The 26,840-nt window shown below is 41.3% G+C and overlaps 3 protein-coding genes and 1 long non-coding RNA gene across 5 annotated transcripts; 2 read left to right on the top strand and 2 right to left on the bottom strand.

Annotated features, from left to right (window-relative positions):
- Positions 1-431: 431 nt before the first annotated feature.
- Positions 432-2,581, top strand: rrs1 (ribosome biogenesis regulator 1 homolog). The gene has a single exon (XM_026180793.2). It carries the CDS (start codon positions 1,300-1,302, stop codon positions 2,332-2,334), a length of 1,035 nt encoding a protein of 344 aa, XP_026036578.1. The 5' UTR covers positions 432-1,299; the 3' UTR covers positions 2,335-2,581.
- A 2,843-nt stretch (positions 2,582-5,424) lies between these two features.
- LOC113029784 (uncharacterized) lies at positions 5,425-8,918 on the top strand. Its single transcript, XM_026180794.2, has 5 exons — positions 5,425-5,633; positions 5,894-5,925; positions 6,379-6,546; positions 7,266-7,348; positions 8,030-8,918. Exons 1-5 carry the CDS (start codon positions 5,567-5,569, stop codon positions 8,274-8,276), a joined length of 597 nt encoding a protein of 198 aa, XP_026036579.1. The 5' UTR covers positions 5,425-5,566; the 3' UTR covers positions 8,277-8,918.
- On the bottom strand, positions 7,754-11,595 carry LOC145430940 (uncharacterized). The gene is made up of 2 exons (XR_013911280.1): positions 11,226-11,595; positions 7,754-9,358 (listed from the first exon to the last, which is right to left on the bottom strand). It is a non-coding gene; the product is annotated as an uncharacterized LOC145430940 (long non-coding RNA).
- A 4,236-nt stretch (positions 11,596-15,831) lies between these two features.
- Positions 15,832-25,636, bottom strand: mybl1 (MYB proto-oncogene like 1). Of its 2 annotated transcripts, none has more exons than XM_026180841.2 (16): positions 25,212-25,636; positions 22,752-22,851; positions 22,475-22,546; positions 22,265-22,357; positions 21,338-21,558; positions 21,058-21,250; positions 20,281-20,355; positions 19,877-19,987; positions 18,872-19,111; positions 18,387-18,779; positions 18,155-18,294; positions 17,957-18,071; positions 17,757-17,873; positions 17,563-17,667; positions 17,219-17,413; positions 15,832-17,114 (listed from the first exon to the last, which is right to left on the bottom strand). In XM_026180841.2, the coding sequence occupies exons 1-16, from the start codon at positions 25,232-25,234 to the stop codon at positions 16,989-16,991; spliced, it is 2,319 nt and encodes a 772-aa protein (XP_026036626.1). In that variant the 5' UTR covers positions 25,235-25,636; the 3' UTR covers positions 15,832-16,988. The 2 variants fall into 2 exon arrangements, with proteins under 2 accessions (XP_026036626.1, XP_026036628.1); XM_026180843.2 differs by having other exon boundaries at positions 18,387-18,761.
- Between the last annotated feature and the right edge of the window lie 1,204 nt (positions 25,637-26,840).

Genomic DNA, 26,840 nt, shown 5'->3' with positions numbered 1-26,840 from the left:
TCTTTTTTTTTCTAAGGTTAGACCCCCTCCAACCCTCCACACATGTGATTTAACAAATGTTCCTGCTCAAAAACAGCAGGAACATTTTCAAGTATGCTAACATAAATTAGCCCCCAATAAATTTTCATTGGGTAACACAGTGTTTAACTGAAACACAGGAATGACTGCTAATAATAGACACTTTTGTGCCTCTGTATAGATAATCCATTAAAATCATGAATGATTTACTATGAATGACTCCATTAATTTTCATTTACACCATTTCTTGTCAATTCAATGTAATTTCTATAGAAAATAAATGTATTTTTTTTTATCTAAAACAAGAACATTATAGAACCTCAGATGGGTTTTTTGTTTTGTTTATTTTTGTTTTGTTTGTTTCGTTATTTCACACGCACATGCCAATTTTAAAAACACCTTTAGACCTTTTCATTTTGGAAATGTTTTTATTGTTAAAGACAGATCGTTTTTACATGTGGATCATTTTTTGTATAGAGTGATGAGAAAAAGTCCATGTGCCACTTCTCATTTCTTTATATTTTGCTTGAAAAAAAAGGGAATTGGCAGAGTGATTTACTGAAGCATGTGCAAATATATATAAATACATGTATTTACAGCATATATGAGCAAAGATTGAGTTTGTACTCCATTTTCAATCCATTTATTGGTGGTGGACCTGTATCTGATGCCACTGAGGTCACAATTCATCACTTTTGACAAGATCTCCAACACCCCTGGATGAAATGCAGCTCCAAACCATGACAGAGCCTCCACTGTGTTTTACAAATAACTGTAGACACTCACTGCCGTGCCTCTCTCCTGACGACCTTCCTGCATATTGATGAGAATCTGAACCAAAAATGTCATATTTGAATTCATCACTCCATCAGATCTGCTGCCACTGATTTTCAGTCCAGTTCTTGTGTAATTTGGCATGCTTCAGCCTTTTCTCCCTGCTTCCCTTCCTTAAGAACAGCTTCTTGACAGCCACCCTTCCACTGAGACCATTTCTGGTGAGGCTTCAGTGAACACTAAATGGATCACCTGACGGGCCAGATCCATCTCTCGGGTCCAGTATCAGGTCTTTGTGGATTTTTCTTCATGTGTCTTGAGGACATGACTTTCAGATACCGTCTATCTGTTGTATCTGTGCGTCGCTGTTACGCAAAGAAATGAAACGACAGCGCACTCCTGTGGTCACGTGTCAAACTGCAGCTCGCCGACTTTGACCCGGAAGCTCTTTTCACTGACCCGTGTGTTTTTCCTGCCTCACACGTGGGGTTTTCAGCACTGAGCAAGATGGCAGCGTGCAGTGTAGAGGAGTTGTTGGCTAAAGCTGAGGCGCAAGAGGCGGAAACGCTGAAAAGCATATCAGTCCAGAAAGAGCTGGACCTGGAGTTTGACATCGGGAACCTGCTGGCGTGTGACAAAAACCGCATCGAGCCTCGCGACCTCCGGGAGAAGAGCAGAGAGGACTTTCTGCGCGCTCTCGCTCGCGACAACACGCAGCTTCTCGTCAACGAAATATGGAAACAGCCCACGGAGAGGGTCGAGGAGGCGATAGTGGCCAAACTGCCGGAGCCGACGACCCGGCTTCCCAGAGAGAAGCTACCACCGAAACCCAGACCTCCAACAAAATGGGAGCAGTTCGCCAAGCTGAAAGGCATAAAGAAGAAGAAGAAGACCAACCTGGTGTGGGATGAAACCGCAAAGGAGTGGAAGAGGCGCTGGGGCTACAAGAGGGCCGGCGATGACACCAAAGAGTGGCTGATCGAGGTGCCCGAGAGCGCAGACCCGAATGAGGACCAGTTCGCCAAACGCGTCAAAGCCAAGAAGGAGAGGGTGGCCAAAAACGAGCTCAACAGGCTGAAAAACATCGCCAGATCGCAGAAAGTCAAGATCCCTGCTGTAACCCTGACCCCCAAAGCCAGCCAGTCCAAAGACGAGCTGGCCAGAGCCGAGAGTGTGGCCAAAACCTCCACAGCATCCTTGGGGAGGTTTCAGGACCGCCTGCCCAAGGAGAACCCAGCAAAGAAGGGCAAGAAGAGGAAATTCGAGCCCCTCATTGGCAACTTTTCTAATGAAAAGCAGAAGCAGCTGGAGCTCCTGAAAGTCATGGACACTAAGAAGCCCAAGTTGGACATCACCAAAGCTGTGAATAAACAGATGAGGCAGGAGGACCGAGAGGAGGCTGCTGCAAAACACAAGAAGGCAGCAGGGAAGAAGGGACGTAAAGGCGGCAGCATGGGTGGAAAGGCCAGAGGAAAAGGTGGGAAAGGAAAAGCAGCTGGAGGGGGAGGAGGGAAGAGAAGAGGCAAACCTGGGAAGCGCTGAGGACTCTTGTGTCTTCCTGTGTGTGGTTGTGTGTGTGCCTGCCTTGGCATGAAAGTGTTGGACATTCATGATGCAATATGAACAGAACATGTGGTTTATCTGTGGCCCACGGGTGGGATGCTCCCTCCATCTATGTAAACTATGTTTACTGTACATTTTGACTGCAGCATCCATGATGATTCTTTTCGATGTATGTGTAATATTCATGAAAGAATTTCACAAATATACTTTAATATTACAGCGAGTAGAACACGAGTGACTTGTTTTTCTGTCTTTAATTATTGCAGAAGTGATTTTTTAGTTCTGTGTGAGTAAATTGATGCTTCAAGTCTGAAACGGTTACGTTAAGTATCGTAAAGCGTTTTAGATCCTTGATAAATGAGACATATTTGAAAATAGGTTGTTTTTAAGGCTATTTTTGTTACCCTTTACATATTACTTTGTAAAATATATATATATACATTCAAAATATTTGACTTCTAATTTTTAATTTCATTACGTTTTCATATGATTTACATAGTTTTAACAGAAGTTTAATGTAGTTTATGTAACTTTGGGGAAATACTTTAATAGTACTGATAAAACCAGAGTGTTTGTGCAAAACAAATTGGGATTATAAGCACTATTTGATATTTAAAAAATAAATTTCTTTAAATTGGGCTCAGGGACCCACATTTATCTGTAGCCAGGAGGTCAAGAGATAATTTCCTATAAATCATAAAGGTTTGCTGCTGAATGATTAAAAAAGTGTTATTCAAATGAAGCTTTTCACGTGATTGTGGCTAATCATGTCAAACTAATTAGCTCGCTCTCTGCATCAACTCGTTCCTTTGGAAGCTTCTTGCTCCAATTGAAAGAAGAACAAAAATGTGCCACCCATAAGTCAAAAATTCAGGTTATCAACTTGGTAACTTAAAAAAACTTGAAGTTATTAACTTTAAATTTTGAGATATGGATGACAGAAAAATCTGTTTTTTCATTGGCAGAAACAAGCTTCCATATGTTCCCACTGCTGCTTAGCTTTGTTTATTAGCCAATTAGACTGTATGGAGAAAAGTCCATCTGGCATCTGTCTTTACAAACATTTTTGAAAGAGTGGGTCGTTCCCTGAATTTAACCGTGGATCTGTAGTGGGAATGCAATGAGTTCATTTAAAGTAGAAGTGTTTAGGAACCACAGGAACTCTGTGTGAAGTTAAGGTCGCTGAGGTGCTCTGCTGACTCAGTAACAGCAGACCTCCAACCTTCGTCTGGCATTAACATCCACAGAAAAACTACGGTGGGAGCTTCTTGGCAGCTGCTTTGCGCATGTAGTGTAAGTATTACAAGAGTGTTTATATCTACAGCATATTTTTATACACTTATCCACAAACTAATTCTGATTTATTAGAATTAGTTTGTGGAACATTTCACCAACGCAGCAGCAAAGTAGTACAACAATATGCATGTTCATCATTATTTCAATTTATTGTAAAACCAATGGAGTTAATAGGTGAATTTTCTGCTCCTGGATATGAACATATATGCATGTCAGAATATGAGACTGCATAAAAAGCCATGCAGTAGCTAAGAAAAACTCAGCCAGGGTTGGTAATGTGCAACAATACCTCTTATGGTGTATTTAATAATTTGTTTGTGTGTATTTAGTAATATAAGGTGTATTTTCTGAAAGAATATGGGGGAAAAATTGGTGCCGCACATTCTTGCTAGTTAAAAATGTGGCCTACAATGGCCCAGTGCTCCCAGAGATATTTAATGGAAACGTTCAAACAGGTTTTTTTATACATACTTGTTAACTAATATACATGGTCTTGGGAAATAGCTTCAAAGCTTCCCATTCATATTAAATGAGGCTGGTTAACTGCAGCAACAAGCTCCAGCCAGTAAATGCATGTCGGCATCAGATCAGATGTATCATTCATGTAACAGCAGAGAGGTTTTTATGCTCAGAATATTTTTTTTTAAGCTGCCGCAGATTGTCTTTACAGACTCTGAGCTGTTCAGTGTTCATCAGTTTTCTTCTTCCGAGAAGCATCAGATCGGATTTCTTAGCAGCTTAGCTGTGTTTTTTTTGGTTATGTAAGGGCTTCGGTTTGGCCTTGATGTCTAGACTGGAGCCATCGTTCTGAATTAGGAGCAGTGTATAGTGTAACAAATAGCTCACAAAGCCAGAATCTGCAACTTAAGTACATTTAAACACAACACAAAGCAAACTGTGAGTGGGATTTTTCTCTCATCCAGTTGAGCATGTCTTGCTTTTGTGGTGGTATTGAGGTGTGTATTTCCACGGTCTTCACCCTTTTGAAAGAGATTGGTCTTGGAGCCAGAGTGGTTGCAGTCTAGTCAGACATTTTCCTGGACTGCTAAGGCCTCAGATAATGAGATTTATTAGTCTCCTGCATTTAGAGGTGTTTCCACTTTCAGACGGCACACAAACGCACCTCTTGCTCTGTTCACCTAGATAATCCATGATCCTCTGACAACCTTATTTCCTGTTGACACTGATTGTAATTATTTGTGAAAATTGACTGCGCGTAATTTCTGTTTGGATTGTCTAGAAGAACAAAAAGTCAAATCCTTCTGCGTGTGCTGTATCCTCACTTTGTCGCCAAGGCTGCGGGGTGCTCTGTCCAGCTCCAGCTGAGTCATCTCTCATCTTAGTGATGGATGCCTTTTTATCACTAATGCAAGCTCGCAGCCAAGCGCCTTCGCACCAGAGCTGGAGAGGGGAGGCGGTGGTGGGGTTTCAATCACCATCTGTTGAGCAGTCGGGCACTCTGTCCCCAGCCCTATCATCTTTGTCCCTGCTCACCCAGGCCACAGGAAAGTGGGGCACAGCCAATAATCAATCAAGCACTCCTGATGAGGTGAAATTATGAATTCTCATTCACATCTGAGCAAGCACTAAACTTCTTTTGCATGTGGCCAGATGGTCAAAGAACAATAGACATTGGCAGCAAGATGGAGTGGTCAAGCATGACATATGAGAAAGATGCCGCCTCTTATTCCAAAATAAAAAGCATTGGCGTCAGGTGATAAGAAAATTCTAACAATCATACATTTTCTGACATAAACTAAGATTTTACTCGTCCCTGGTCACGTGTATGTGTGTCTCTGTGTGTGTGTGTCCAGCTCCAGTCTGTGCTGCAGTGGATTAGTCAGCTGCATTTATTTAAGGTATTGCAGTGAGAGCTCAGTAGTCCCGGACAGTGTGAGAGCGTCCGATCTTCAAGATGCAGCGCATCTACATGCACAGCAATGAACACTTTGAGGTTTTCACCACTGTCCTTGCTCCACAAGGTGAGTGGAATCATATCTGCAGGGAAGTGTGGCTTAGCAGGACATTATTTATGTGGTTAGCAAGAGCAAGCCCAGTGCCAGCTGACCGATAAATGCCTTGTTTTCCCTCCTTCTGGACAGTGTACATAAAGATTTAGCTGCACAGATGTTTATGTGCGCGCATTAATGTCGAGGTCTTCTTATGGACATTTGCATATTAATGAAAAATGTTGAAAATAACCCTTTTTTGCTGATTCATTTCTGCTCTCGATGATAAACAGGGAGGTATCGATACAGAGCAGAAGCTGAAAAGGCAAGTTCACTTTTTTCTTAATTTTCATCAACAGAAATCTGCATGTTTAACTGCACTGATATGAAAATGAGAACTCAATTCACAGGTTTATGTATGCTTATATATGTCAAAGACTAATGGATATGAATGTGACATTGCATCAGTTTAATCAGTTTCCTGCAAAACTACGCATTTAGTTTTCCACTTTCTCTCACATAATATTCAGGTGTAACATAATGAAGGGTAAACCCTGATTAAGAGTTACCATTACACTAAATAACAACTAATCCAAGTCTTCACACGTAATCCTTTCCATTCACCGACTCTGATCTGCGGGCTGTAAAAAAAAGGAGCTGGACGCTAATCATGAACAAGTTCTGCCCTAACATAAATGTAGCATTGAATTTTAATCTTGCAATATTGAATATTCAAATTAGAGTTAAAAATTATTGTAATTCTCCTTTTGTCCATTAGATGGTAGTGGTGCACAGGTACAGGCCCCACTGGCCTGACGAGCTGGAGCTGTCTCCAGGTGACGTCACCCTGGTGCTGTCCAAACACGAGGAAGGGAGGTGGTTTGGGCAGTTGCAGAATGGGCAGCGAGGTTATTTCCCCGCCTCATGTGTGATGGAGCTGCGCCAGGTTGGTTGGCTTCTTGAATGTGCTCAGTAATGCAGAGAAAGTGGACAGAACTGTTGCTGCTGCAGCTTACAGATGACAGATTATATTATCCTCTCTGCTCTGCTTGTCACATGTATGTTTTAAATAAGCCAGAACCAAATGTGTGCCTACATAAACATATTACAGTCATGACAGAATTTAGAAACGCCTATGAGAGCTGTTTCCTTAAGTCAGTCTTGAATTGTTGCACATTTAATAAGGGATATTTATAAAGGGTAATTCATAAATTTCAGACTTAAATGCATAATATTTTCACTGGTTTTGGTGCGAGCTCATATTGTGCAGTGATTGACCAGAAGCAAAGAGATTTCTCACAATTTTACCTTCTCTAATTTAGCAATTAAACACTGACAAACACAGCAGGTGTTAAGAAGTATAACATGCTCCTCACTAACAGTTAATAACTATAAACTATTCTCTCACCATTCTCTGAAAAAAGTTTAAAAAATTTCCTGTATTATCAAAACTTTTATAATGTCAGTTTGATTTATGTTATTTGCTATAACAAAAAGACATGATCAAAAATTACTTCTATGTTTTTGAACAACACAAATAAAATCAAAAATCAAAAACAACAAGAAGAAAAGTGTTTTAAATAACTCTATTTTATAATTACTGTCTATTTACTATTAAATAATTAATAAAAGGTGGAATTAAAAACATCATGTTTCCACTCTCAGGCAAATCTGCCTCCCAAAGGCCTTCGGAGGAGTTTATCTGTGAGGACTACACCCGGTGACAGTGAACGCGGCAGATATGGGAAGTAGGTGTAAACACACACATCAATAATTTCATGCTTCCCTCTTATCAAGTATATGCACGCACACACACACACACAGACACACAATCATGCACATACACCCAGCATTCGGCAGATGTTCCCCACATCCCCCATCTCCAAATCCCACCCCACTGCTCTCCGCCCAGCACCCCTGAACAGGTGGCCCCTCTCTTCCCTCATTAGTTGACAAAGCACACTGATTACTGAGCCTGCTAAGCACACACACGCACACACACGCACACACACGCACACAAGCTAGTCAATCCCCTTCTCACAGTGCTGCATCTCATTAGGGCCAAAGAAGAGCAAGAGGGAAAGAAAAGACTTTGTAGTTGTTGTTTTTTTATCTAAAAGAAAAAACAGTCAAATACACCCCTGCAAGAACTATTTGATATACAGCACATTTGGTTTATTATAATAAAATCTATTACATTTCATAGCGCATACTCTTTCTCTCTCTCTCTCTCTCTCTCACACACACACACACACACACACACACACACACACACACACACACACACACACACACACACACACACACACACACAAACATACTGTACATAAGCCCACAGGCCTCTTCACATCTTGTCTGCTCACAGTGGAATTTGGGTCATAAGGAATAAACAGGGTCTTTGTGTTTGTTATTTCCTCTTTGTCCCCCAGTGGACACATTCTGCAGGCATTCAAGAGGGGGAGCAGAGGAGGTGGAGGAGGAGTGGGGCTGGAGAAGGGCCAGGGTGAGCGTGAAGGCCCTTTCCTGGTTCGGAGCTCCCAGATCCCTTTGCCTCAGCCCGTGGCCTCTCAGCCCCAGGCACAGAGATCTCCAAACTTGCTCCACAGGATCTTGTCCAAGTGCCGGAAAAAGATTGAATGCCAGGGAGCCACCAATGGGGCCTTCGAGGGCGACTAAGAAACCCTTTTCTTTGTCCTGGGTGGCTGAGCTGAGATCACTTTGGTGAGGTTGCACTCGGGGTGGAGGATGAGGGGGTAGAGGAGCTTCTGAAATGTGCAGATGAGTTTTGAATTTCCTGATGTGGGCTGGTACTTGTGCTTTATCAGGATTTTCTAAATGCAAGCAGGAGGTTGAAGGCTGAATGTAAACCCCCTGATTAGTGATGTCACAGTAGTGTATGTGTGTGTGTGTGTTTGTGTGTGTGTTACCCACTTTATCTGATGGGCAAAGCATGCCGTGACATCACTGATGGGGGTGTTGTCTCAAGTGCAACATGCTGGAAAGTTTGAAGGTGTTGCTCTTTTCTGCCCAGTTCAGCTAATCTAAAGTCAGGCTTATATTCTGAAAACTGTACAACATTAGTCGCTGCAATCAAAGCTCAAACAACGTAGCAGTTAGATGCAGTCAGTGAAGCAGGAAGTGATGCTTCATGATTATTAAATTTAGCCTTTTCTATAACGCTGCCTTTATTGAATGTTATTTCTGCTGTTGGTTTTGTTATGTTCCTTACTTTTTTCCTGTGATTTGTTAATGTGTGTCTATGTCTATTTAATATGCTGTAATATGTTACTGTGATAATGATAAAACCAGCAAACCCTCCGTGACTGTATGATGATTTCATTTCAGTCCAAACATGCCTCGGTGTACGACTCAGTGCTTAGGCTCCTGTTCATTTTCCTTTGAACACACTGGGCCTCCCTTCTTTCTAATAGGAAGTGTGATTGAGGCCTGCTGAAAGCTTTGCCAAAAGACCAGGGATTGTGCCAGTTGCCCCAGCAACTACAAAGCAGCTCTCAGAAGTTGCATGTAGTCTTTCTTTTTCAGTGGTGCCTCCCAGCCTTGTCCTTGTGGTGGGATCTCTATAGGGTGGGCTGTAGATTACCTTCTGCAGAGGACATAAAATCCTAACTTTGGCCTTGACCTCCACAGGGAAATACACCCCTCCTCCACTTGCTGTTTGATATTCACTGTTGTATAATCCTTTGTTATAAAGGCTGCAGGAGGCAGTCACTCTGGGGCCAGTGTTTGGAGGACATGTCCTGCACAGTGAAGAGTGTAAATGTTACAAAGACAGACAGCTCCACTCGTCCTGTAGCAAACTCTCATTCACAAGGAGAATATTGTAGCGTTTACTGTTAGAGTTTACCTCGAGCCTATGACTCACTTTTATATAGGGTCAAGGAATTATTGTGAATAACTTTGTGATTACTTCTGGAGTTTGACAAAAGAACTGAGTGTATGCACATATATACAAAGTTATTGTAAGTGTAGCTGGATATCGGGTATAAAGTATGGAGGATCAAAACTGTCAAAATCCAAAATAAACAATAAAAAACTTTAATATTTTTAAATGAAATGAAATAAATAAATAAATAAATACATAAATATGTCTACAAATGCACCAAAAAGAATTGCAAACATTTTTGTCATTTTTAATTTTTACATTAATTATAAAATATGGCAAAATTATTTTTTTTTTTTACAATTTTTTAAAATTAATATAATTGAGCTTAAGTGTCTTATTGGATACATGGCTCAATACATGAGCGGGGCACCAAAAGGAATAGGCAGGAATGCCAGAGGAGCAAAACACCAAGCAGTGGTAGACAGAACAGTGGCCTGAAACTGCAAGACCAAGCTCACCAACCTGTGCACTGCCTGGACTGACTGTAAGAAACCCTATGCCCAGTGCCCCACACATGGATCCTGGATGCCTAGAATAGTACAAGATCAACAGGATCCTAAGAGCCATCCTCAGGAATTCAGTGGGGATGTAGCGAACAACTTCAGAGGCCAGCTTCAAGCCAATAGCATAAGTCACCATCAAGTGTAGGATCTGAGAAGGAGATGGTCTGTCCCCTCTGCTGTTCTGCATAGGCCTGAACCCCCTCAGTGAGATTATTGAAAACAGAATGGAGCGATCATCAGCCACCTCCTCTACATGTGTGATATCAAGCTGTATGCCAAGAGTGAATGAGACATCAATGCACTGATCCATACCACCAGGATATACAGCGACAACATTGGAATGTTGTTCAGACTGGAGAAGTGTAATAGGATGATGACAAAGAGAAGGAAGCTAGTCAGAGCTGAGGGGACTGTAATACCAGAGGACAGCTACAGCTACAGCTACAAGCTACAAGTACAAGTGGTCTGGAAGTCACAAGGTTAAAATGGGACATACCCCCTAGGGTGTTTGGTAATGAATGAGCTAAGGTCCTGTGCGACCTCCATATTAAGGCAGACAAACTGGCGATGGCTAACCAACTGGGCATAGTAGTGGTAGAAAAGCAGAGGAAGATGGCTGTAGTGATAGCTGTAGCTATACTAAGTGATAGCAACATCAGGAAGAAGGAACATGACAAGCTCGAGAAAAACCAAGGGATGAGAGAAGAGCTTGCAAAGTTGTGGAGGGTGAAAGCAACGGTGGTCCCCATGGTAATCGGACCACTCAGTGCAGTGACCCCTAAGCTGGGCAAGTGGTACCAGCAGATCCCAGGAACAACATCTGAGATCTCTGTCCAGAACAGTCCAGAACAGTCCAAGGAAGGATCCTCAAGCTGCCAGGCCTCAGGTAGAGGACCCGATCTTTCACAGAAAGAACTGAATTCTTTCTGTGTTCTGTATTACTGACTGTCATTAAAAGTGTCAGAAGGTGAAAGATGAAAAATTAAAAATAAAGGAAATAAAGATGTGTGAGATAATACTACAAAGGTAAATTGATAAAGAAGCTGAATGAAACATTATTATCATTTTTTTTATTCTTTACATAATTAATACATACATGTATTTTTCCATTAAATTTTTTATTTAGCAGCATCAGTCCTCCATACTGTAGAGATAAACTTTCCATTGAAAGTAAGTCATAGCCTGGCAAATCCCCAGTCAAATGTGAGCCTGACTTACCTCACATGGCGCTGACACACACAACAGTGGAAACAGTGACCTATATAGAGCGGAAAGGCCAGTGTCCAATTTTAACACGCACACACACACACACACACACCCACACACACACACCCACACACACACACACACACACACACACACACACACACACACACACACAGATACAGTCTCCCGCCTAAAAGGCTCCTATCCCTGTTGTGTTGTGCTGGGTGTCTTTTGGGTGGTGGGGGAGGAGAGGTGGAAGGAGGGGGTAACCGGGGTGCCTGCCAGATGACTGCTCTGTCAGCCCTATAATGGGCTGCCATCTGCTGTCTAGCATACACAAAGGCAAACAGTGTGTGTGAGAGAGTTTGTGCACTCGCTTATGGGTGTGTGCTTAAAGAAAGAAGGCCGAGGAGATTTGGTCAGATGCCTGTAGGCTCTGTTTCATGTCTTTGGTGCACAGGGTAGACCCAAAAATGGACACACACACATACCTTACCTAGTCAAGCTGACTGAATGATAAGAGATACAGAAGGGGGGCAAACGTGCACTGGACATTATACGGTAATTAAATCAGTGGAAACTACAGCATGTGAAGAGAATCTGTATATCTGGGTTAAATGTAATTCATCCAAAAACAGCAATTATATGTTTATTTTAGGTCTATATAGTGTTTCAGTAAGTCATTGTTTCAACTAAATACATGCAGGAGGTACAAAGTGGAAGGGCTGCTGCCAATAACCAATTAAGAAGCAAAGGGTCCCCGACATCTTTCGGCTCATAGTGCGGGTCACGCAATAACAAAAGGCCCTCTTGTACCAGAATGAAAGCAAAGGAGGACAGATTGATTAAGTGGACATGGCGTGCATGTGGCGCTCGTGTGTTTATGTGTACATTGTTTGCATGCATGCGCACTGCCGCTCCTTCAGCATAAGGCAAGTCGTCACATTCTCCCTCCATTTGGGGGGCAATTGAGTGAATGGGCCTGTAAAACCAACAGCCCAAAGGACAAAGGAGCTCAGGGGCATTAAGTCATGGGTGAGTGGGCCCCTTTAGGGCCAGCAGCTGACCCTGTGGAGAGGCCTCTTGTTCTGGTGGAGGGGGCTCGTGTCCCTGGACCCCAGGCCAAGTTGACAGCATCCCAACGTATACATACACACATGACAGAGAGGTCATCTTCAAACCACTCCATGAGTTGTCACACCCAGCCTTCACCTGCTTAGATGTCCACGCTGCATGTGAGGAAAAATTAGAGTGCATGATTAAAGGTGGAATATTTCAATTTCCACTTTCACCATTTAAAAAGACAAAGAAAAAGCTTTCAGTGGCGTTAGTTTTTGGCAAGACGTCAGAGTGTCGCCATGCCCGCTGTGAACGTGTCAGAAAAACTAAGCGATCATCAGAAATCTTTATTATGCAGAAAACAGCATGTAACGTATACTAATTTGCACAAAGGCATTTTGGCAGTTGATGGCAAGTGAAAATGCAAACACAAGAAAGTCAGAATACCTTTAAAATTATCCAACAAATGCATTTATTTAGCCAAATTAAGTACATGGTTACAAAGACAGCTGGCAGGATTTCTATGGTACCTCGATTATGGTTTCAACTGAAAATGCTATATAGTATAACTCAAGTGTTACATGTGTGATTCTCCTGTAAATGAAAGCAAAGTCCAGCATCTTGTGTACTGCTCATGCATAACTACAATAGTATATGACAGCTGCTACTATCCTGTACTTATATGTACTTAATGCCCTTGCAACCTATGATGTTACAATGTCATTAACACACAAACAGATTATCTTGGTTTTAACAAATGGAATGTACAAACCAACACACAGAACATACGACACAAATATATACAGATTAGACAGATCTCAGCCACCCGATCCAAATATACAGTAAACATCTTACAAAGTTGTTTAGTCTGTTTTTAGCGTTGTGTACCATATTCTTCTGATCTTTCCACCTGATTTCCCTGACAAGATTCCCTTCTTATTCTCACTCAAATACTTAATGCAGGATAATCCAGATTATAGCCATTACTGGATCCACTAAAGCAGATGATACAAGAAAAAAAATACATGTAGCTATAGTGTTACTTCACCAGATTATGGAGCTTTTTTTAAAGGATGGTTCGAGAGTGCATTTGTTCTTGTCCATAAGGTGAAATGAGTGAGCAGAGAAACATGTGACATCTCACTCAAGGGTAGTTCAGCAGGATACAAGGAGACAATGGCTGCAGCAGAGATCGTATCTGGATCTTGTACAGATGTTAATAAAAACAGAATGCAATGATTTGCAAACATTTTAAGCCCTATATTTAGTTTAAAATGTCACAAAGATAACAAGACAAAAAAATGTAAATAGAAAGATTTGCACTTATTTTGAACTTGATGCCAACAAGGTGTTTCAAACCAGCTTAAATACTAATACTACATTAGAAAGGTTCATTGTAGTGACTATAGTGACCAAGGCAAATTAGGGAGGCATCCTTCACTTAGTGAGACTGTGTGGGCTAATAGTTCAGTAATAAATGTGATGTCTCCAGAGGACATCAGTGAAGCTGACACTGAAACTAAAATGAAACATCTGACAACCATTTTCAGTGAACGGCTTCTTGCAGTTGCCCACAGTGTATGTAATAAAAAATGGCATTCAAAGTAAGAATAGAAAAAAAATTAATCTAACAATATCCAGAAATACAGCTGCCTGGGCCAAGCTCATTTAAAACGGACTTGGATGAAGGGAAAAACTGTCCTGTGGTCTGACCAATCACAATCTGTAATTCATCTCTGACATCGTGGACAATGTGTTGTCCGGGCTAAAAAAGGGAGACGGATCAATCAACTTGTTATGAGTGTCCAGCTCAAAAAGCCAGATGATATTCGGTTGCATTGTGCACACTGCACGGCTAATATGCGTTTTAATGCTTGGTGATATTGCTCCAAAGAAAGAGGTGAAGAAAGCAGGTGCTAAACTGTCCAGCCCAGCGTTCGGACATGTCATAAAGAAATTAAAAATATGACAAAGAGGACTAGGAGCTGGTGACCACTAAAATCTAAAAATGGGAAAACATTTTGCTTTCAGACTAGTGCACCTGCCTTCCTCATAGTGTTAAAAAAGCAGTAGTCAGTGGTAAACAAGCCCTTGTTTTCACCTTATTTGAAACATATTACTGGCATCAGTATCAAAACATAACATCCAACGACATCTTTGCACTGTTTACAATTAAATATAGGGTTTTAGCAACATATTGCATTCTGCACAGCAGCCCAGCATTTTAAGAGACAGAATTGTAATAACATATGTATTGACCAATATGTATTTTGTGTTTTAGCTCAAAGCCATCTGTCTAAAAATACAAGGTTTTTACGTAGTGCATTTTAAATACACCTTTTGCAGCAAAACAGGAGAAAAGAACATGTGTAAATAAAGCAGCATGATCTTAACATCAGCATTCAAACATGAATGAGCAAACATGAGCAAACATAAGGAAACACCCATCTAACACATACACACACGAAAAAAGGTAAGAACTGGAACTACATTATGAGAATGAACATTTACATTTAAACAAAGAGGAAAAAAAGTGCAATTAGTCTATGATTAGAGGTCAGAAATGGAGTCCCGCTACCTACATACATCCTATCTATATTTTACAAAATCACACGTACAACTATGCAAAGGTTATTTGCTAGCTCTCGCCTAATCAGGAGAAGAAATTAACATTAAATCAGTTGCAGTGCTTGTTCTTCTAACTTGGAGAAATAAAAAACTGAATGGTTGCCCAATCCTAATTTTGAAAGAAAAAAAGACAATATAATTTCTCAATAATTTCTCTTAAATGTTTTCTTTTAGAAATAAATAAATTAGTAGACATTAAATAAATAAAACCTACAGCCCTCACATAAAACCTAAATCCTTCTCCAACAAAATGCTTGTTGCTGAGCACTAATGATACGAACGTCTGACCAAAACAATGGCGGCCATTCATTCCCTAATAGAGAACTGCTTTAGAGCAAGTGAGAGTTTTTAGGCTGTTTTGGCAGCAAGATTAAACTTCTTCGAAACTCACGGTGTCCGATTTATATTAATATCTAAGCCTTAGAGCTGTCAGATAATAAATAAAACAAACAAAAATAAACATTAAGGTACCCTTCCATTTTTGAGGTTCTTTCACATGTACATTGCAATGAAATACATTCAACCGATGTCTCCACCGACTCTATGGCCTTGGAAAGGAAACGCTGTGTTATAAAAGGAATAAAATAATAATAAAAAAATACCATCACAAGTGCTATCCAGTTTGCCCTCGAAAATACTGCTCCTTTCTCAGCAGCAAAGTCAACTCAATAGTGCAATACTGACAGCTTCCTATTTCCATCCTAAAAACTTCACATGGAGTCCGATTGGCATTCCTCCTTAACATAACACTGCTGTCACAAAAAACATGTAAGTGCATTTTTTTTCTCATTTAAAAATCAATAGTAACATTACACACTCACCAGCCACTTTGTTAGGTACACCTTCCTAATATGGGATTAGACCCTCTTTTGGCTTCAGAACTGTCTTAATTCTTCATGGCGCAGATTCAACGAGGTGCTGGAAACTTTCCTGAGTGATTTTGATCCTTATTGACATGATAGCATCACATAGTTGCTGCAGATTTTCAGCTACATCCCAAAGGTGACTGGATCTGATGGGGTCTGTTGTCTGTGGATCCCATTTGAGTACAGGAAGGCAGGATGGATGCATGATTTCATGTCGTTTACTCCAAATTCTGACCCTACCATCTGAATATTGAGACTCGTCAGACCAGGCAAGATTTTTCCAATCTTTTTTGTACAGTTTCAGGGAGCCTGTGTGAATTAAAGCCTTAGTTTCCTGTTATTAGCTGACAGGAGTGGCATCTGGTATGGTCTTCTGCTGCTGTAGCCCCTCAGCTACATCAGAGGTGCTCTTCTGCATATTTTGGTTATTTGAGTTACTTTTGCCTTCAGTCTGGCCATTTTTACCCATTTTGAATTTTGTATCTGTAAAACCTAGAGAAGGTAGTGATGGAAAATCCCAGCAGATCAGCAATTTCTGAGCACCAACAACCATGCTGTGTTCAGTCACTTAAATCACCTTTCTTCCTCACTCTCACGCTCGGTGTAAACTTCACATCATATGATCATCTTGACCATATGATATGCCTTGCGTTAATGAGCGGTCGAGCAGATATACCCAATAAAGTGGCCAGTGAATGAAGTCTGTACTGCGTCAGTTTACAACCCATGGCGTGATTTCATTGTACACGGGTGTCGGTAAAAAGCTACAAATGCTGCACATACGTGTTTTTTTATCTGCTAACAGCAGTGGGACAGTTTAGTAAAAACATGCAGGAGGAGATAAACAATGAGTAGCGCTACATCTTATAATGTCTTTCATGTCTTTAAACAATATATTAATAATATACAACTCAGAAGCAGCCGCTGCTGGTGATACACACTATTTCTGCAGCCTACTCTATGTGCAGGTTGATTAAAAGAAAAAGCCTTTTTGTATGTGTACAAAACTGCTCATGACTGCTGGCAAACAGAGAACACTTTGGGCAGTTACCTCAAAATGCGTTGAGAACAAAACCTCTGTATGGACGTCACTGGCAGTGCACTTCTGCTTCAGAAGAAAAATAAAACAATTTGTCTTCACTGGATTGTCTCTTACAAGATTCAGTGGAGGTTTTAGTTGTCGGACAGATGTAGTGCTGCCTGCGTAGTCGAGGGGACGGCTTTAAAGCACAAGCGCCCTTGAGACAGAGGTGGACGGTGGGTAGGGATTCAGGTACTGACGAGCCTGTTCTGTCATGATCAGTTGGTCCTGCGTCTTTCCATAAACCACTGCTTCCCACTCACTCACCTGCACAGAAGGTGATCAGTGGTTACTGTGATTGTCTGTTTCTACCCTTTTCACAGCATTAACTACACATTGACATTAATGACAGTTGTTTTGTTTCGTCATACCTGTGCAGTGTTGTGTTTTGTTGCTTTGTTAGAGGTCGGAAGCTTCTTTGTCCGAGGGCTAGTAAAGTGTTGAGTATGAACGGCGACTCCTAATGAGAGCTCATCTTTCCCAGAAGTCACAGAATGGCCACACTCGTCTCTCTCGGAGATCGGAGAAACCAATGAAGAGCTTGTCAGTAGACCTTCATCTGACACCTGCAACATGGCATTCTTTGAATGGTGCAGGTTTTAAGAAAGCAGTAGATTAAGAGTAATAGTAATTACATGGTATTTATAAAAATACTTTTACTTGGAAAGGGCTCCAGGACCTGAAGCTGATTTGAAGTGTGGTCAGAGAGGCTTACCTGTGCATCGTCGAGCTGGTCTTGGAAAAGTTCAGTATTAATGCTTTCTTTGCCCCAAGGGTCCAGGACAAGAGACTTGCGCACTTTTCTAGCTGGGCCATCCATCTAATTTTGAAGCATCAAAATGAAATAAAATTATTTCTTAGTTTTTTGATGAGGTGTTGAGGTCATGAAGGTTGTATTTCGTGACTTACGTTATGTTTCCACACTCTGTAATCTGGCTGTAAGTCTGCTCTGTTGAAGATGTCTGTTCCGGTCTCTTGCTTTAGAACTTCTCGAATGTCTTCTTCGAGAAAGGCCAAAGGCTGTGGCTGCAAAACAAAAATGGATGAGTATAACCACAAAAAAGGCAGCAATATGTTCACCTGCTTGCACCAGAATTTGGCAAATTTACCTCTCTCTTTAGTGGCCCGTGCATTTTCTCCTGGGCAGCCAAAGCATTTTTGAAAGGAGTGGGTGTCCTCGGAGTTGGAGTCATGACTGTTTTGCAGAATTTAGGAGTCCTGGAACTACATATTTGTAATTGTGATTACACTAGTTTTCTGCAAGCAAAAAGATCTTCTGATATACTGCTTACAGCCGATTCATTTACCCATCATTCTCTTTCTGGTGTTTAGGTGTGGTATCTTTTTGAAGGGGTGTGTTGAGCAGACACCTCTGACCGCACACAGGAGTTGAGGTGAGGGCGGGGTTTTCCAGATTGAGATGCTCTGGCACTGATATGTTGCAGAACTGAGGAGAATGAAGACATGGCATATTAGTCAAATCACTGCATCAGCTGTAATGGGAAGATGTTCTCTGAAGTAAATTATTAAGATAATTACTCGTGACGGGGTAAATGGCAGTGTCTTTATAGGTGTTTTCTTGGGAGAATTTGAAATATTTTCCAAGAAGGAAGAGCAAGTCTTGTCACACAAAGGAGATGGTTCCCCCCTCTCTCTTCTCCTCTTCCTCCCAGTGGAAGCCTGGGTGGGTTTGGATGAGTTAATGGGAGTCAGGGATGTAAGATCTCCCACACCAAATGGAGCACAGTTCCTGTCTTGGCCTAAGTCGGTAGTGGCAGCGTTGACTGGGTAATTCACTGAATTGTACATGGTGCTCTCTTGCAAGATAGTGCTATAGGCTGCCTGGTTGTGCCTGGACGGCGTCGCCGTCTCTGACAAATCAAAACTGGCCACTTCGTTCCATGCGACAGGATCCTGCAGAGCAAAACACATCTACAGTAGATCTTTAATACATTCACAATATTTGGCCAACAAATTTACACAGAGTTATGTTTGTTCTGTGTTCATCTCCATTTGTTACTCACTGAATCAATAAGCTCCATGGTCTCTGCAAATTCTGGTATGGTCTGCAGGGTGGACAGCACTGTGCTGGCCTCTACAGCCAGGAACTTGCTGGGCGAGACAGGAAGCGGTGCTGGAGCTCCCTGCGGGATCTCAGGGCCCTCCCAGGGTCTTCTCTCTGCTTGTTCTTCCAGGCTACTGCTACTCGTGGTTAGCGTGTCATCTGACACACTGTCTGGCCATGCTGGGTACTGCTCCAAACTCTGAGATAGAGGGCAGCAGGGGACGGGTGGGGGTTAAAGACACTGCTGTTAGATCTTTGGCTCGTGCAGCAGGATGGTGTCTGATCTGATGGGTTTGGCAGATGTGGTGTAAAATTATTGCTAATTTGCACGAGTTTGGAAATTATGTGTAGGAAATGGTGGGAAAAAATTGTACAGTATAAAGTCGCTCACTGAAAAGAATAAATGTGAATGAAGTATGAAAACAGTCAGTGCAGACAGAATAGAGACTGAGAATGCTTTAGTCAGAACCAAACTGCGGGCTAAGTGTGGGTATGGTAGGATGGCAGGGAGTGAGGGCTGGAGGGGATGAGGGGGCGGGATCAAGTTTAAAACTAAAATAATGGGCGAGGTGAGGGGTGGGAGCTAGGGGGACTACCAAGCACAGCTTCAGGCCAGTCTGAGTAAGTGGCGAGAAGGGGAAAGTAGTTACTATTGCAACACTACAGCAAACAGGCTACAGACACGCATACATGCCCTCATTCTTGTTTTAGAATATATACACTGCAAAAAGTTCATTAATGAAGGCCAGTTAGAATCAAATGCCAGGATTTTGGACTTAAATAAACTTTTCGATATCAATATATTGTTTTTTCAGATTATGTAACTCGCTGTTTATTTCACTTTGACGCGAAGACATATTTAATATAAATATGAGCCTTTTTACAGTGTATGTACTGTAAGCTATTAACACACGCAGGCTATGCTGACTAAGAATGCTAACACACATTCAGTGTGTGTTCTTACACATGAACCTCTGCACTGCACTTGTTGGTGGACTTCACTCTCTGCTGACATAAGCAGCAGTTCAAGCTCCTTAATTCTTTGCTCTCTGTCAGGATCATCCAGGCAGGATGGCTGGAATAAACAAACATCACGGAGGAAGAGGAGGCGAAAGGAAAAGAGGAAAGAGTTACGAGAGTTAAGAAAATCAGGAAAACAAGACATAAACATAAAAACAGTGCAACAACAGCACTGACATCGCACACCCTTTCAGCTGTATTTTGTGTTAGGAGAAAAAACAGGACGTTCAAGTTTTTGATTTGAGCTCCAGAGTTAGCAATCACAAGTACAACTACAGAAAGACCAGAAAATAAAGAAGTCAGACATTTTCCCCACTAGCATGCAAAGAAACCTTATAAAAGACTCACTGATATGAAGCTTGAATTTTCAGGAAGACTGTCCATCATGTGCCCACCATGAGGCTCAAATGGAAAACCACCCGTCTGCAAACAGAGCATTACACTTAGCTCAAATAGCGCCAAATCACAACAGCAGTCACCTCATTGTGCTTTATATTGTAAGGTAAAGATCATAATAATACAGAGAAAACACAAACAATAACATGTCTCTTTATGAGCAAGCACTTGGCAACAGTGGGAAGGAAAAGCTCCTTTTTAACAGGAAGAACATCTGGCAGATCCAGACTCAGGGAGGGGCGGCCATCTGCCGTGACAGGTTGAGGGTGAGGGGAGGAAACAGGACAAAAGACACACTGTTGAAGTGCAGTGGTGTATAAACACATAAAGGGGAAGGTGAGTGAAGAAGAAACAGTGCATCATAGGAAGCCTGCAGCAGCCTAAGTCTTTTTCAGCATAACTAAAGGAGGATTCAGGGTCACCTGATCCAGACCTAACGATATGCTTTATCAAAAAGGAAAGTTTTAAGCCTGATTTTAAAAGTAGAGATGTCTGCCGAATCCAAACTGGGAGCTGGTTCCACAGGAAAGAGGCCTGAAAGCTGAAGGCTCTGCCTCTCATTCTACTTTTAAATATCACAAGCCCACAGTCTGAGAATGAAGAGATCGATTGGGGTGATACGGTACTATGAGTTTTTTACAGTTAAATGGGCCCTGATTATAAATGTTGTGTTTGAGGTGAAGCATGTTTTAAGTAAGAGGACAAATGAAACAAAGACTGAGGATGGACCTGGTTTGATGCTGTCATAGCCACAGGGCTGCGGTCACAGTGCTGGGGCTCTGTTGGAGTTGCAGGACACTGCCTGTTGTGGCGTCTCTTCCCATTAGCAGAGGAAGTCTTGCAGCCATCTTGCAGGTACCCCTCATGCTCCACTTTTCTCTTCATGGTGGAATTCCAGTGGTTCTTGATGGAGTTGTCCGTTCTGTTAGGGGATAGCATTGCTAGTGTGACTCACTTACATTACTTAGACAGGAAGCACAAACAGACAGTGTGTGACGCACTACACTACCGTCCAGGAAGAAGCTTAGAGATCTCAGCCCAGCGGTTGCCAAGGCGTTTGTGGGCTTCATAGATGATTCGATCCTCTTCCTGAGTCCATGAAGACTTCTTAACTTCTGGGTTGAGGTGGTTGTGCCAGCGTTCACGGCACTGCTTTCCGATTCTTCCCTGGAGGTGCTTCGCAATCACTGACCAGCGCTTGGGACCATATTTATGTACGAGGTCAATAACCTGCATAAACACCACCACGTGGAGGATATTCAGTAGAAGCACAAGTAAATAAATTCATGGATTTATGAATGAATGGGGTAGGGCCCTAATTAATTCTGCCACTCTATAAACTTGTTCAAAGAGTTCAGATTTCTAAGAGAAGCAGTGCTGTTTAGAAACCTTCACTATAGCAACAGCAGAGCTTGTTTGGCTCTTTCCATCGAGGCTGAGAAATGTTGTGATGTCACTTTTGGCAGGCTAAGCTATAATTGTAAGATCTGTGTTTTTGTTATGATTCCAACATTTCGGAGGAATGACACACCATTCATGACATTCTTGAACAACAGTGATCCATTTAAGGAATGCATCGCTGGTCTAACAGCAGGAAAAGGTCTTCAAGCTTTGCTTTGTAGGGAAAAAAACTAATTAAAAAAGCGGCTGGCTGCTAAACCTCTTACTTGAAGAGACTGTTTTATTACGAATGACGTAGTGGAGAATTTACTTTAGAAAAAAATGAAAAAAAAAACCTTCTTGGCGGGAAGTAAGCATGCACATGTGCACAGCCTGGTTATTCTGAAGCTAAAGGGTACATTACATATTGTGGCACTTGTCTTTGTATTGTGTGTTTTCAACCTGTCTAAACTGCTCTCTCCCCTCTCTGCCATATCATTTACCCATTTTGTCACCAATGTTTCTGCACAAAATAGGGATTCAGAGCTCATCTTACCTTTTGATCCTCCTCCTTTGTCCATGGTCCTTTCACTAGCTCTGGATTGAGCACCTTCTGCCACCGGTGCTGACACTGGCCATCTGTCCTCCCCTGTGATAGAGATACACAAAGAGCAACACCTCATTACAGTAGTAACTGAAAGAGATAAACCAATATGGTGTAAAGTAGTAACATTTTTGTTTAATGAAATTACACAATTGTGCTTACTGGAAAAAGGGTAGCTATTAATTTCCAGGAGTCTGTTCCGTGCTGCTCAACAAGCTTTTTCAGCTTTTCATCCTGAAGAAAAAGAGAGATGGAAAAAAAGCAAATGGTACAGAGCGCGTGTAAGGCATCTTGTTCAGCATTTTCACATAAACACTGTTATACAGTTACCCTTAAAGATGTTTGCGAGGAGATAAAAGCAGAACGTAACATGCAATGCCTCAAGTTAAATCTTTCCAACAAATTCCCAGCTCAGATGTCAGATCTCTGATAAACTTACCTCATCTCGTGACCACTTTACTTTGCACAGTGTCTTTTTATCTTTGCTCTTCTCTTTACTCTCTGGATCTGTGGACTGCAGCTCTTCATCCTCATCATTGCTAAAATATACAAGGCAGTAAAAGAAGAGCACATTTAGACCACAAATGGAGCCCAAGACTGAGGTATGAGGTCAGTGCCTGTAAGCTAATATATTAGACATCAATACATGGACACCAAAGCTGTAAAAAGAAATTACTTGAGAATGGTGTAAGAAGCTTAACTATTACTACAGGATGAAGGCTCAGTGTAATTAAACGGTCTTGTGACCAAGTAGATTTGCCTACTCTTTGCTTTAACTTCATCTGAAAGAAATAAAATCCCTGTTAAAAGAATTAGACTTTAGCAGTGAGTTATGCCAAGCTTTTTAGGGGCAGGATTGAGGAAAAGCAGCAGCATTTACCAAAAGCTGACCACAACTCTTTTGATGTCATAGCAAAATAAATAAACAAATACATTAATAAAAGACAAATAAAAGCAAAACTAAAAGCATCAGTGGGCAATAAACAAGCCTTTGACACATCATATCAAAACTGAAAGCAATGTGTTCTTCGTGTATTGCACAACACTGACTCTGGACATTTTAGCTAACCAAACAAATGAATCAATGAGTTCGTTGATGCGGGGATCTCAGTGTGACTGCATTAGGTCACAGGTCTTGAAGATGTAAAGACAGAAATAACATGTCAATTATAATTATGCACAATAAAGAACACAAAATAGAACTACTGATAATATAAAATGTCAGCACACTGCATTTCAAAATTTTTGCATGCAAAAACCTGCTGCTGGGCACTAAAGTCTTTGCAGTATGGGAGCAGACTTTAATAAATGGAGGAGAAATTAAATTCCTGAACAGCCAGGCTTGTTGTCCTGTAGGAGACCTCTACAACCACACATGCACACACAGGGGGTTGGGGAGTGCTCTCTTGAGGTCTTGTATGAAAATGTGGATGAAAGGTCTTCCTTAGAGTGGAAACTTTAGTATACCAATTGAATTTTGGTATGGCCTGATTCCCTCACAAGAGGCAAGAGAAGTTTGCTGAAAAGGAAGGAGGGGCCTAAGGTGACTGGAGGAAAGGAGGGGTCTGCATCAACAGGCTCTTTCACTACCAGAGCTTTATAAGTGTGTGTGTGTGTGTGTGTGTGTGTGTGTGTGTGTGTGTGTGTGTGTGTGTGTGTGTGTGTGTGTGTGTGTGTGTGTGTGTGTCTTGATGAGGTGGAAGAGGTGTACTGGGGTGTGGTTAGGGGACTGGCAAAGCCGTAACGGTCCAGTTCAAAAAAGTTTAAAAAAAAAAAGGGGGTATACTTGCATAACCTCCTGGCATTTATTCACTTTGAAACTGAAGAATATAAAACTATAATTCTAGGTGGCAAGTATAAGAAGCACCATATTTATATTCAGTGTTTAATCCATTAGGAATACATCACCTGTCATAAGCAATGAATATGAAATAATAACTCTGAGTTGTTCTAATTGGATAGAGGACTTTCTCTAAAATAAAATGTAACAAGCGTCACCAAATAGTATACTGATCTACATCCAGTGTTCAAACAATCATGTTGCTGTTGAAGTTTATCCATATCTTAGAACATAATGAAAAATGCCCTTTATAGAGGCTAACAGACCAAGGTTACAATTTTAAGGTTTCCTATTTTCCAAAGTCTAAAGGTAGCAGTCCAAACGATGCACGGGGCAGTACTATACTGTTCAAATATTCATACTTACTGGGATGGACTGAGAAAATGTGTAGTACTTTTAGCTTAAGCGATGACTATAATGTCTGATTAACAAAACTGATTGATATGAATAATTTTTAAACTAATTAACCCACATTTTTCACATGGTATACTTATACAGTCTAGAAGCTTTTTCTTCCATTGCCAGAAACCCAAGAGACTTAATGCAAAAATCTGTAATGTATAATTAGAGGACACATGCTATCTGATGTGGAGTTTTTTAGTCGGTGGTTGTTTTTATTTAAATATTCAGAAAAAGTGAATCTGAGCAGTAAAGATGCATTAATCTGGCTGATTTGTCATTGTCTAGTAATGCGTTTTCAAGGATGATGCTGTTACATAACAGCTGTGTGAAACTGGCTTCACATTCACAGAACATTATTTTGAATGCGAAACTTTCAGAAGCATTGCCACCCATTCAAATTAATGCACGTTTCAGGTTGTTTAAGCTATATCTGAAACGTGGATTTTACACTGTCTATACTTTTCATCGGGGTATGTTATTAACTATAGGTGTTATTCATTAACTACTTATTCATAAATCCCATAGGCAGACCTTATTACAGTGCAAGTGTGCAGGTGCACTTGCAGTATAAGCTGTTTATATGAGGCACGTCGTATTAACTGTACACAGGTGCATTGTGTCACGGGAACTGAATAATGAAACACTGCTGGCACCCACCTGCGTGATTTCACGTTGTCCATGACAGCTGGTAGGAGGACTGAAATTCTTCGTAGATGAACCTGTGCTTGGCAGCTCCCTAAAATCCCTCTTTAATAGATGTGTATCCATAGAAAGCGTTGACAGTCATTGCAGGTTTCTTCGGGATCTGGCTAGCAGCGAGCTAACTAAAAGCACAGTTTATAACATATACTTTCTCCGTACAAGTCATATTCACATCTTCCCAGAGAAAGGCGTTGCTATGTCCTCTTCAGATAAAGGCTGTCTTCAAATGCGGACTCGTAACATAAAAACTCGCTATGAAACTGAAGGTGGGCTACTTTTATTACTCGCCGTCCGGGCTGTTTCTATCATAATCTTTCTCTTCTGTACTTCTGTTTGGCGTTATGATTTTTGTCCATCCCGCCGATTCTCGCGCCCAGCCCTCTGCACAGGCGGCCTCGCCCCCGATTGGTCAGAAACGGGGCCGTGACGAGAGGAGTCGGTTCTCGAAACTGATAGGTCAAAAACGAGGACACACTCGCAAGTGATTGGTTAAGAATTTGCAAGCAGTTCTTTCATTGGTTGAGAATCTCAGGAGGCGAATGTTATAGCAGACAACAGTGTTGTCACCTCTTTCAGCAAAATGGGTCTTTTCATTATGACTGTAGTGGCTCAAAGTGGGTTTCGGGACTTTCTGGGGGCCCTTTGGGGACTTTCAGAGGGTTCTGAGGCACACAGCGCGAAAAATCGCACAATGAAAGCGCAAAAGGCTGCATCATCTGCGCCTTTGTGCCATCGTATACCTTCAGGTGATTGCATTTGCGCTGATGTGATGCATTACTATGGTATATTTATTATTATAATTTGCATCTTATATAAGGAGAGCAGCAAAACAGTACCATAAAAATTGGCTTTCCACGAGCAGCTCTAAAAACGGTGTTTTGCTGGCATCTTGTGGACAAAACTTGGGATATCGACATACTGCTTGCAGATTTCACTCATATAAAATATAATTAACCTCTTCATATGGGGTTTATTTCAGTGATATGACAATAGTGACATTTCTGTGTTTGTGCAATATGAAAATATTACAACATTTACTGTCACTACCCGTTCGCAGTCCCATACATACTGTTTTTATTATTCATTAAGTATGACATTTTTATGTAATGTTTTTTTTTACTTAAGTACAGTGTAAAATATTTTTTTAGAAAGAGAATGTGGTCAAATGAAATTGACTTGGTACCAGGCACATTTTTCTTAAGGGATCAAGCGCCTGAAACACGGACAGTTTGTTGATATTGTAAAAAAAAAATAATAATAATACAGCCACAGGGGGGCGTTTTAAAAACGCACTCCCCTGTTGCGCATGTCCCTAATGGTATGCCCCCCCCCCCCCCCCGTACACCCACGTTTCCCTGCCTGAATGCCACTCCCGTAATGCCACTCCAGGCTCTATCATGTTCGTCCATGGGAGGCCGCTGTTAAATATGATTTATTTGAGTAAATAACACTTTGATTTTAAATATTTTAGCTGCATCTTATTCAGAATTATTGCTTCGTATTTACTGAGGGTGAAAAATCATTATTTGGCTGTACCAATCTTTCATATCAGCTCTGAAAATATGGTGTTCTTGCTGTAATGTT

The sequence above is a fragment of the Astatotilapia calliptera genome, chromosome 9 (genome assembly GCF_964374335.1).
Source record: "Astatotilapia calliptera chromosome 9, fAstCal68.1, whole genome shotgun sequence".
Lineage (NCBI taxonomy): Eukaryota > Metazoa > Chordata > Actinopteri > Cichliformes > Cichlidae > Astatotilapia > Astatotilapia calliptera.
The sequence above is the reverse complement of the archived record's forward strand: the minus strand, read 5'-3'. Positions and strand labels throughout refer to the sequence as shown.

Bases quoted from the DNA above. Each gene is read 5' to 3' on its own strand.
- rrs1 (XM_026180793.2), top strand. From the start codon at position 1,300: ATGGCAGCGTGCAGTGTAGAGGAGTTGTTGGCTAAAGCTGAGGCGCAA.
- LOC113029784 (XM_026180794.2), top strand. From the start codon at position 5,567: ATGCAGCGCATCTACATGCACAGCAATGAACACTTTGAGGTTTTCACC. The intron at 6,547-7,265 runs GTTGGTTGGCTT...TTCCACTCTCAG, and splicing joins GTGTGATGGAGCTGCGCCAG to GCAAATCTGCCTCCCAAAGG. The intron at 7,349-8,029 runs GTAGGTGTAAAC...TTTGTCCCCCAG, and splicing joins GAACGCGGCAGATATGGGAA to TGGACACATTCTGCAGGCAT.
- mybl1 (XM_026180841.2), bottom strand. From the start codon at position 25,234: ATGGACAACGTGAAATCACGCAG. The intron at 22,358-22,474 runs GTAAGCACAATT...TCTCTATCACAG, and splicing joins TAATAGCTACCCTTTTTCCA to GGGAGGACAGATGGCCAGTG. The intron at 18,072-18,154 runs GTAAATGAATCG...ACAAATATGTAG, and splicing joins CACCAGAAAGAGAATGATGG to TTCCAGGACTCCTAAATTCT.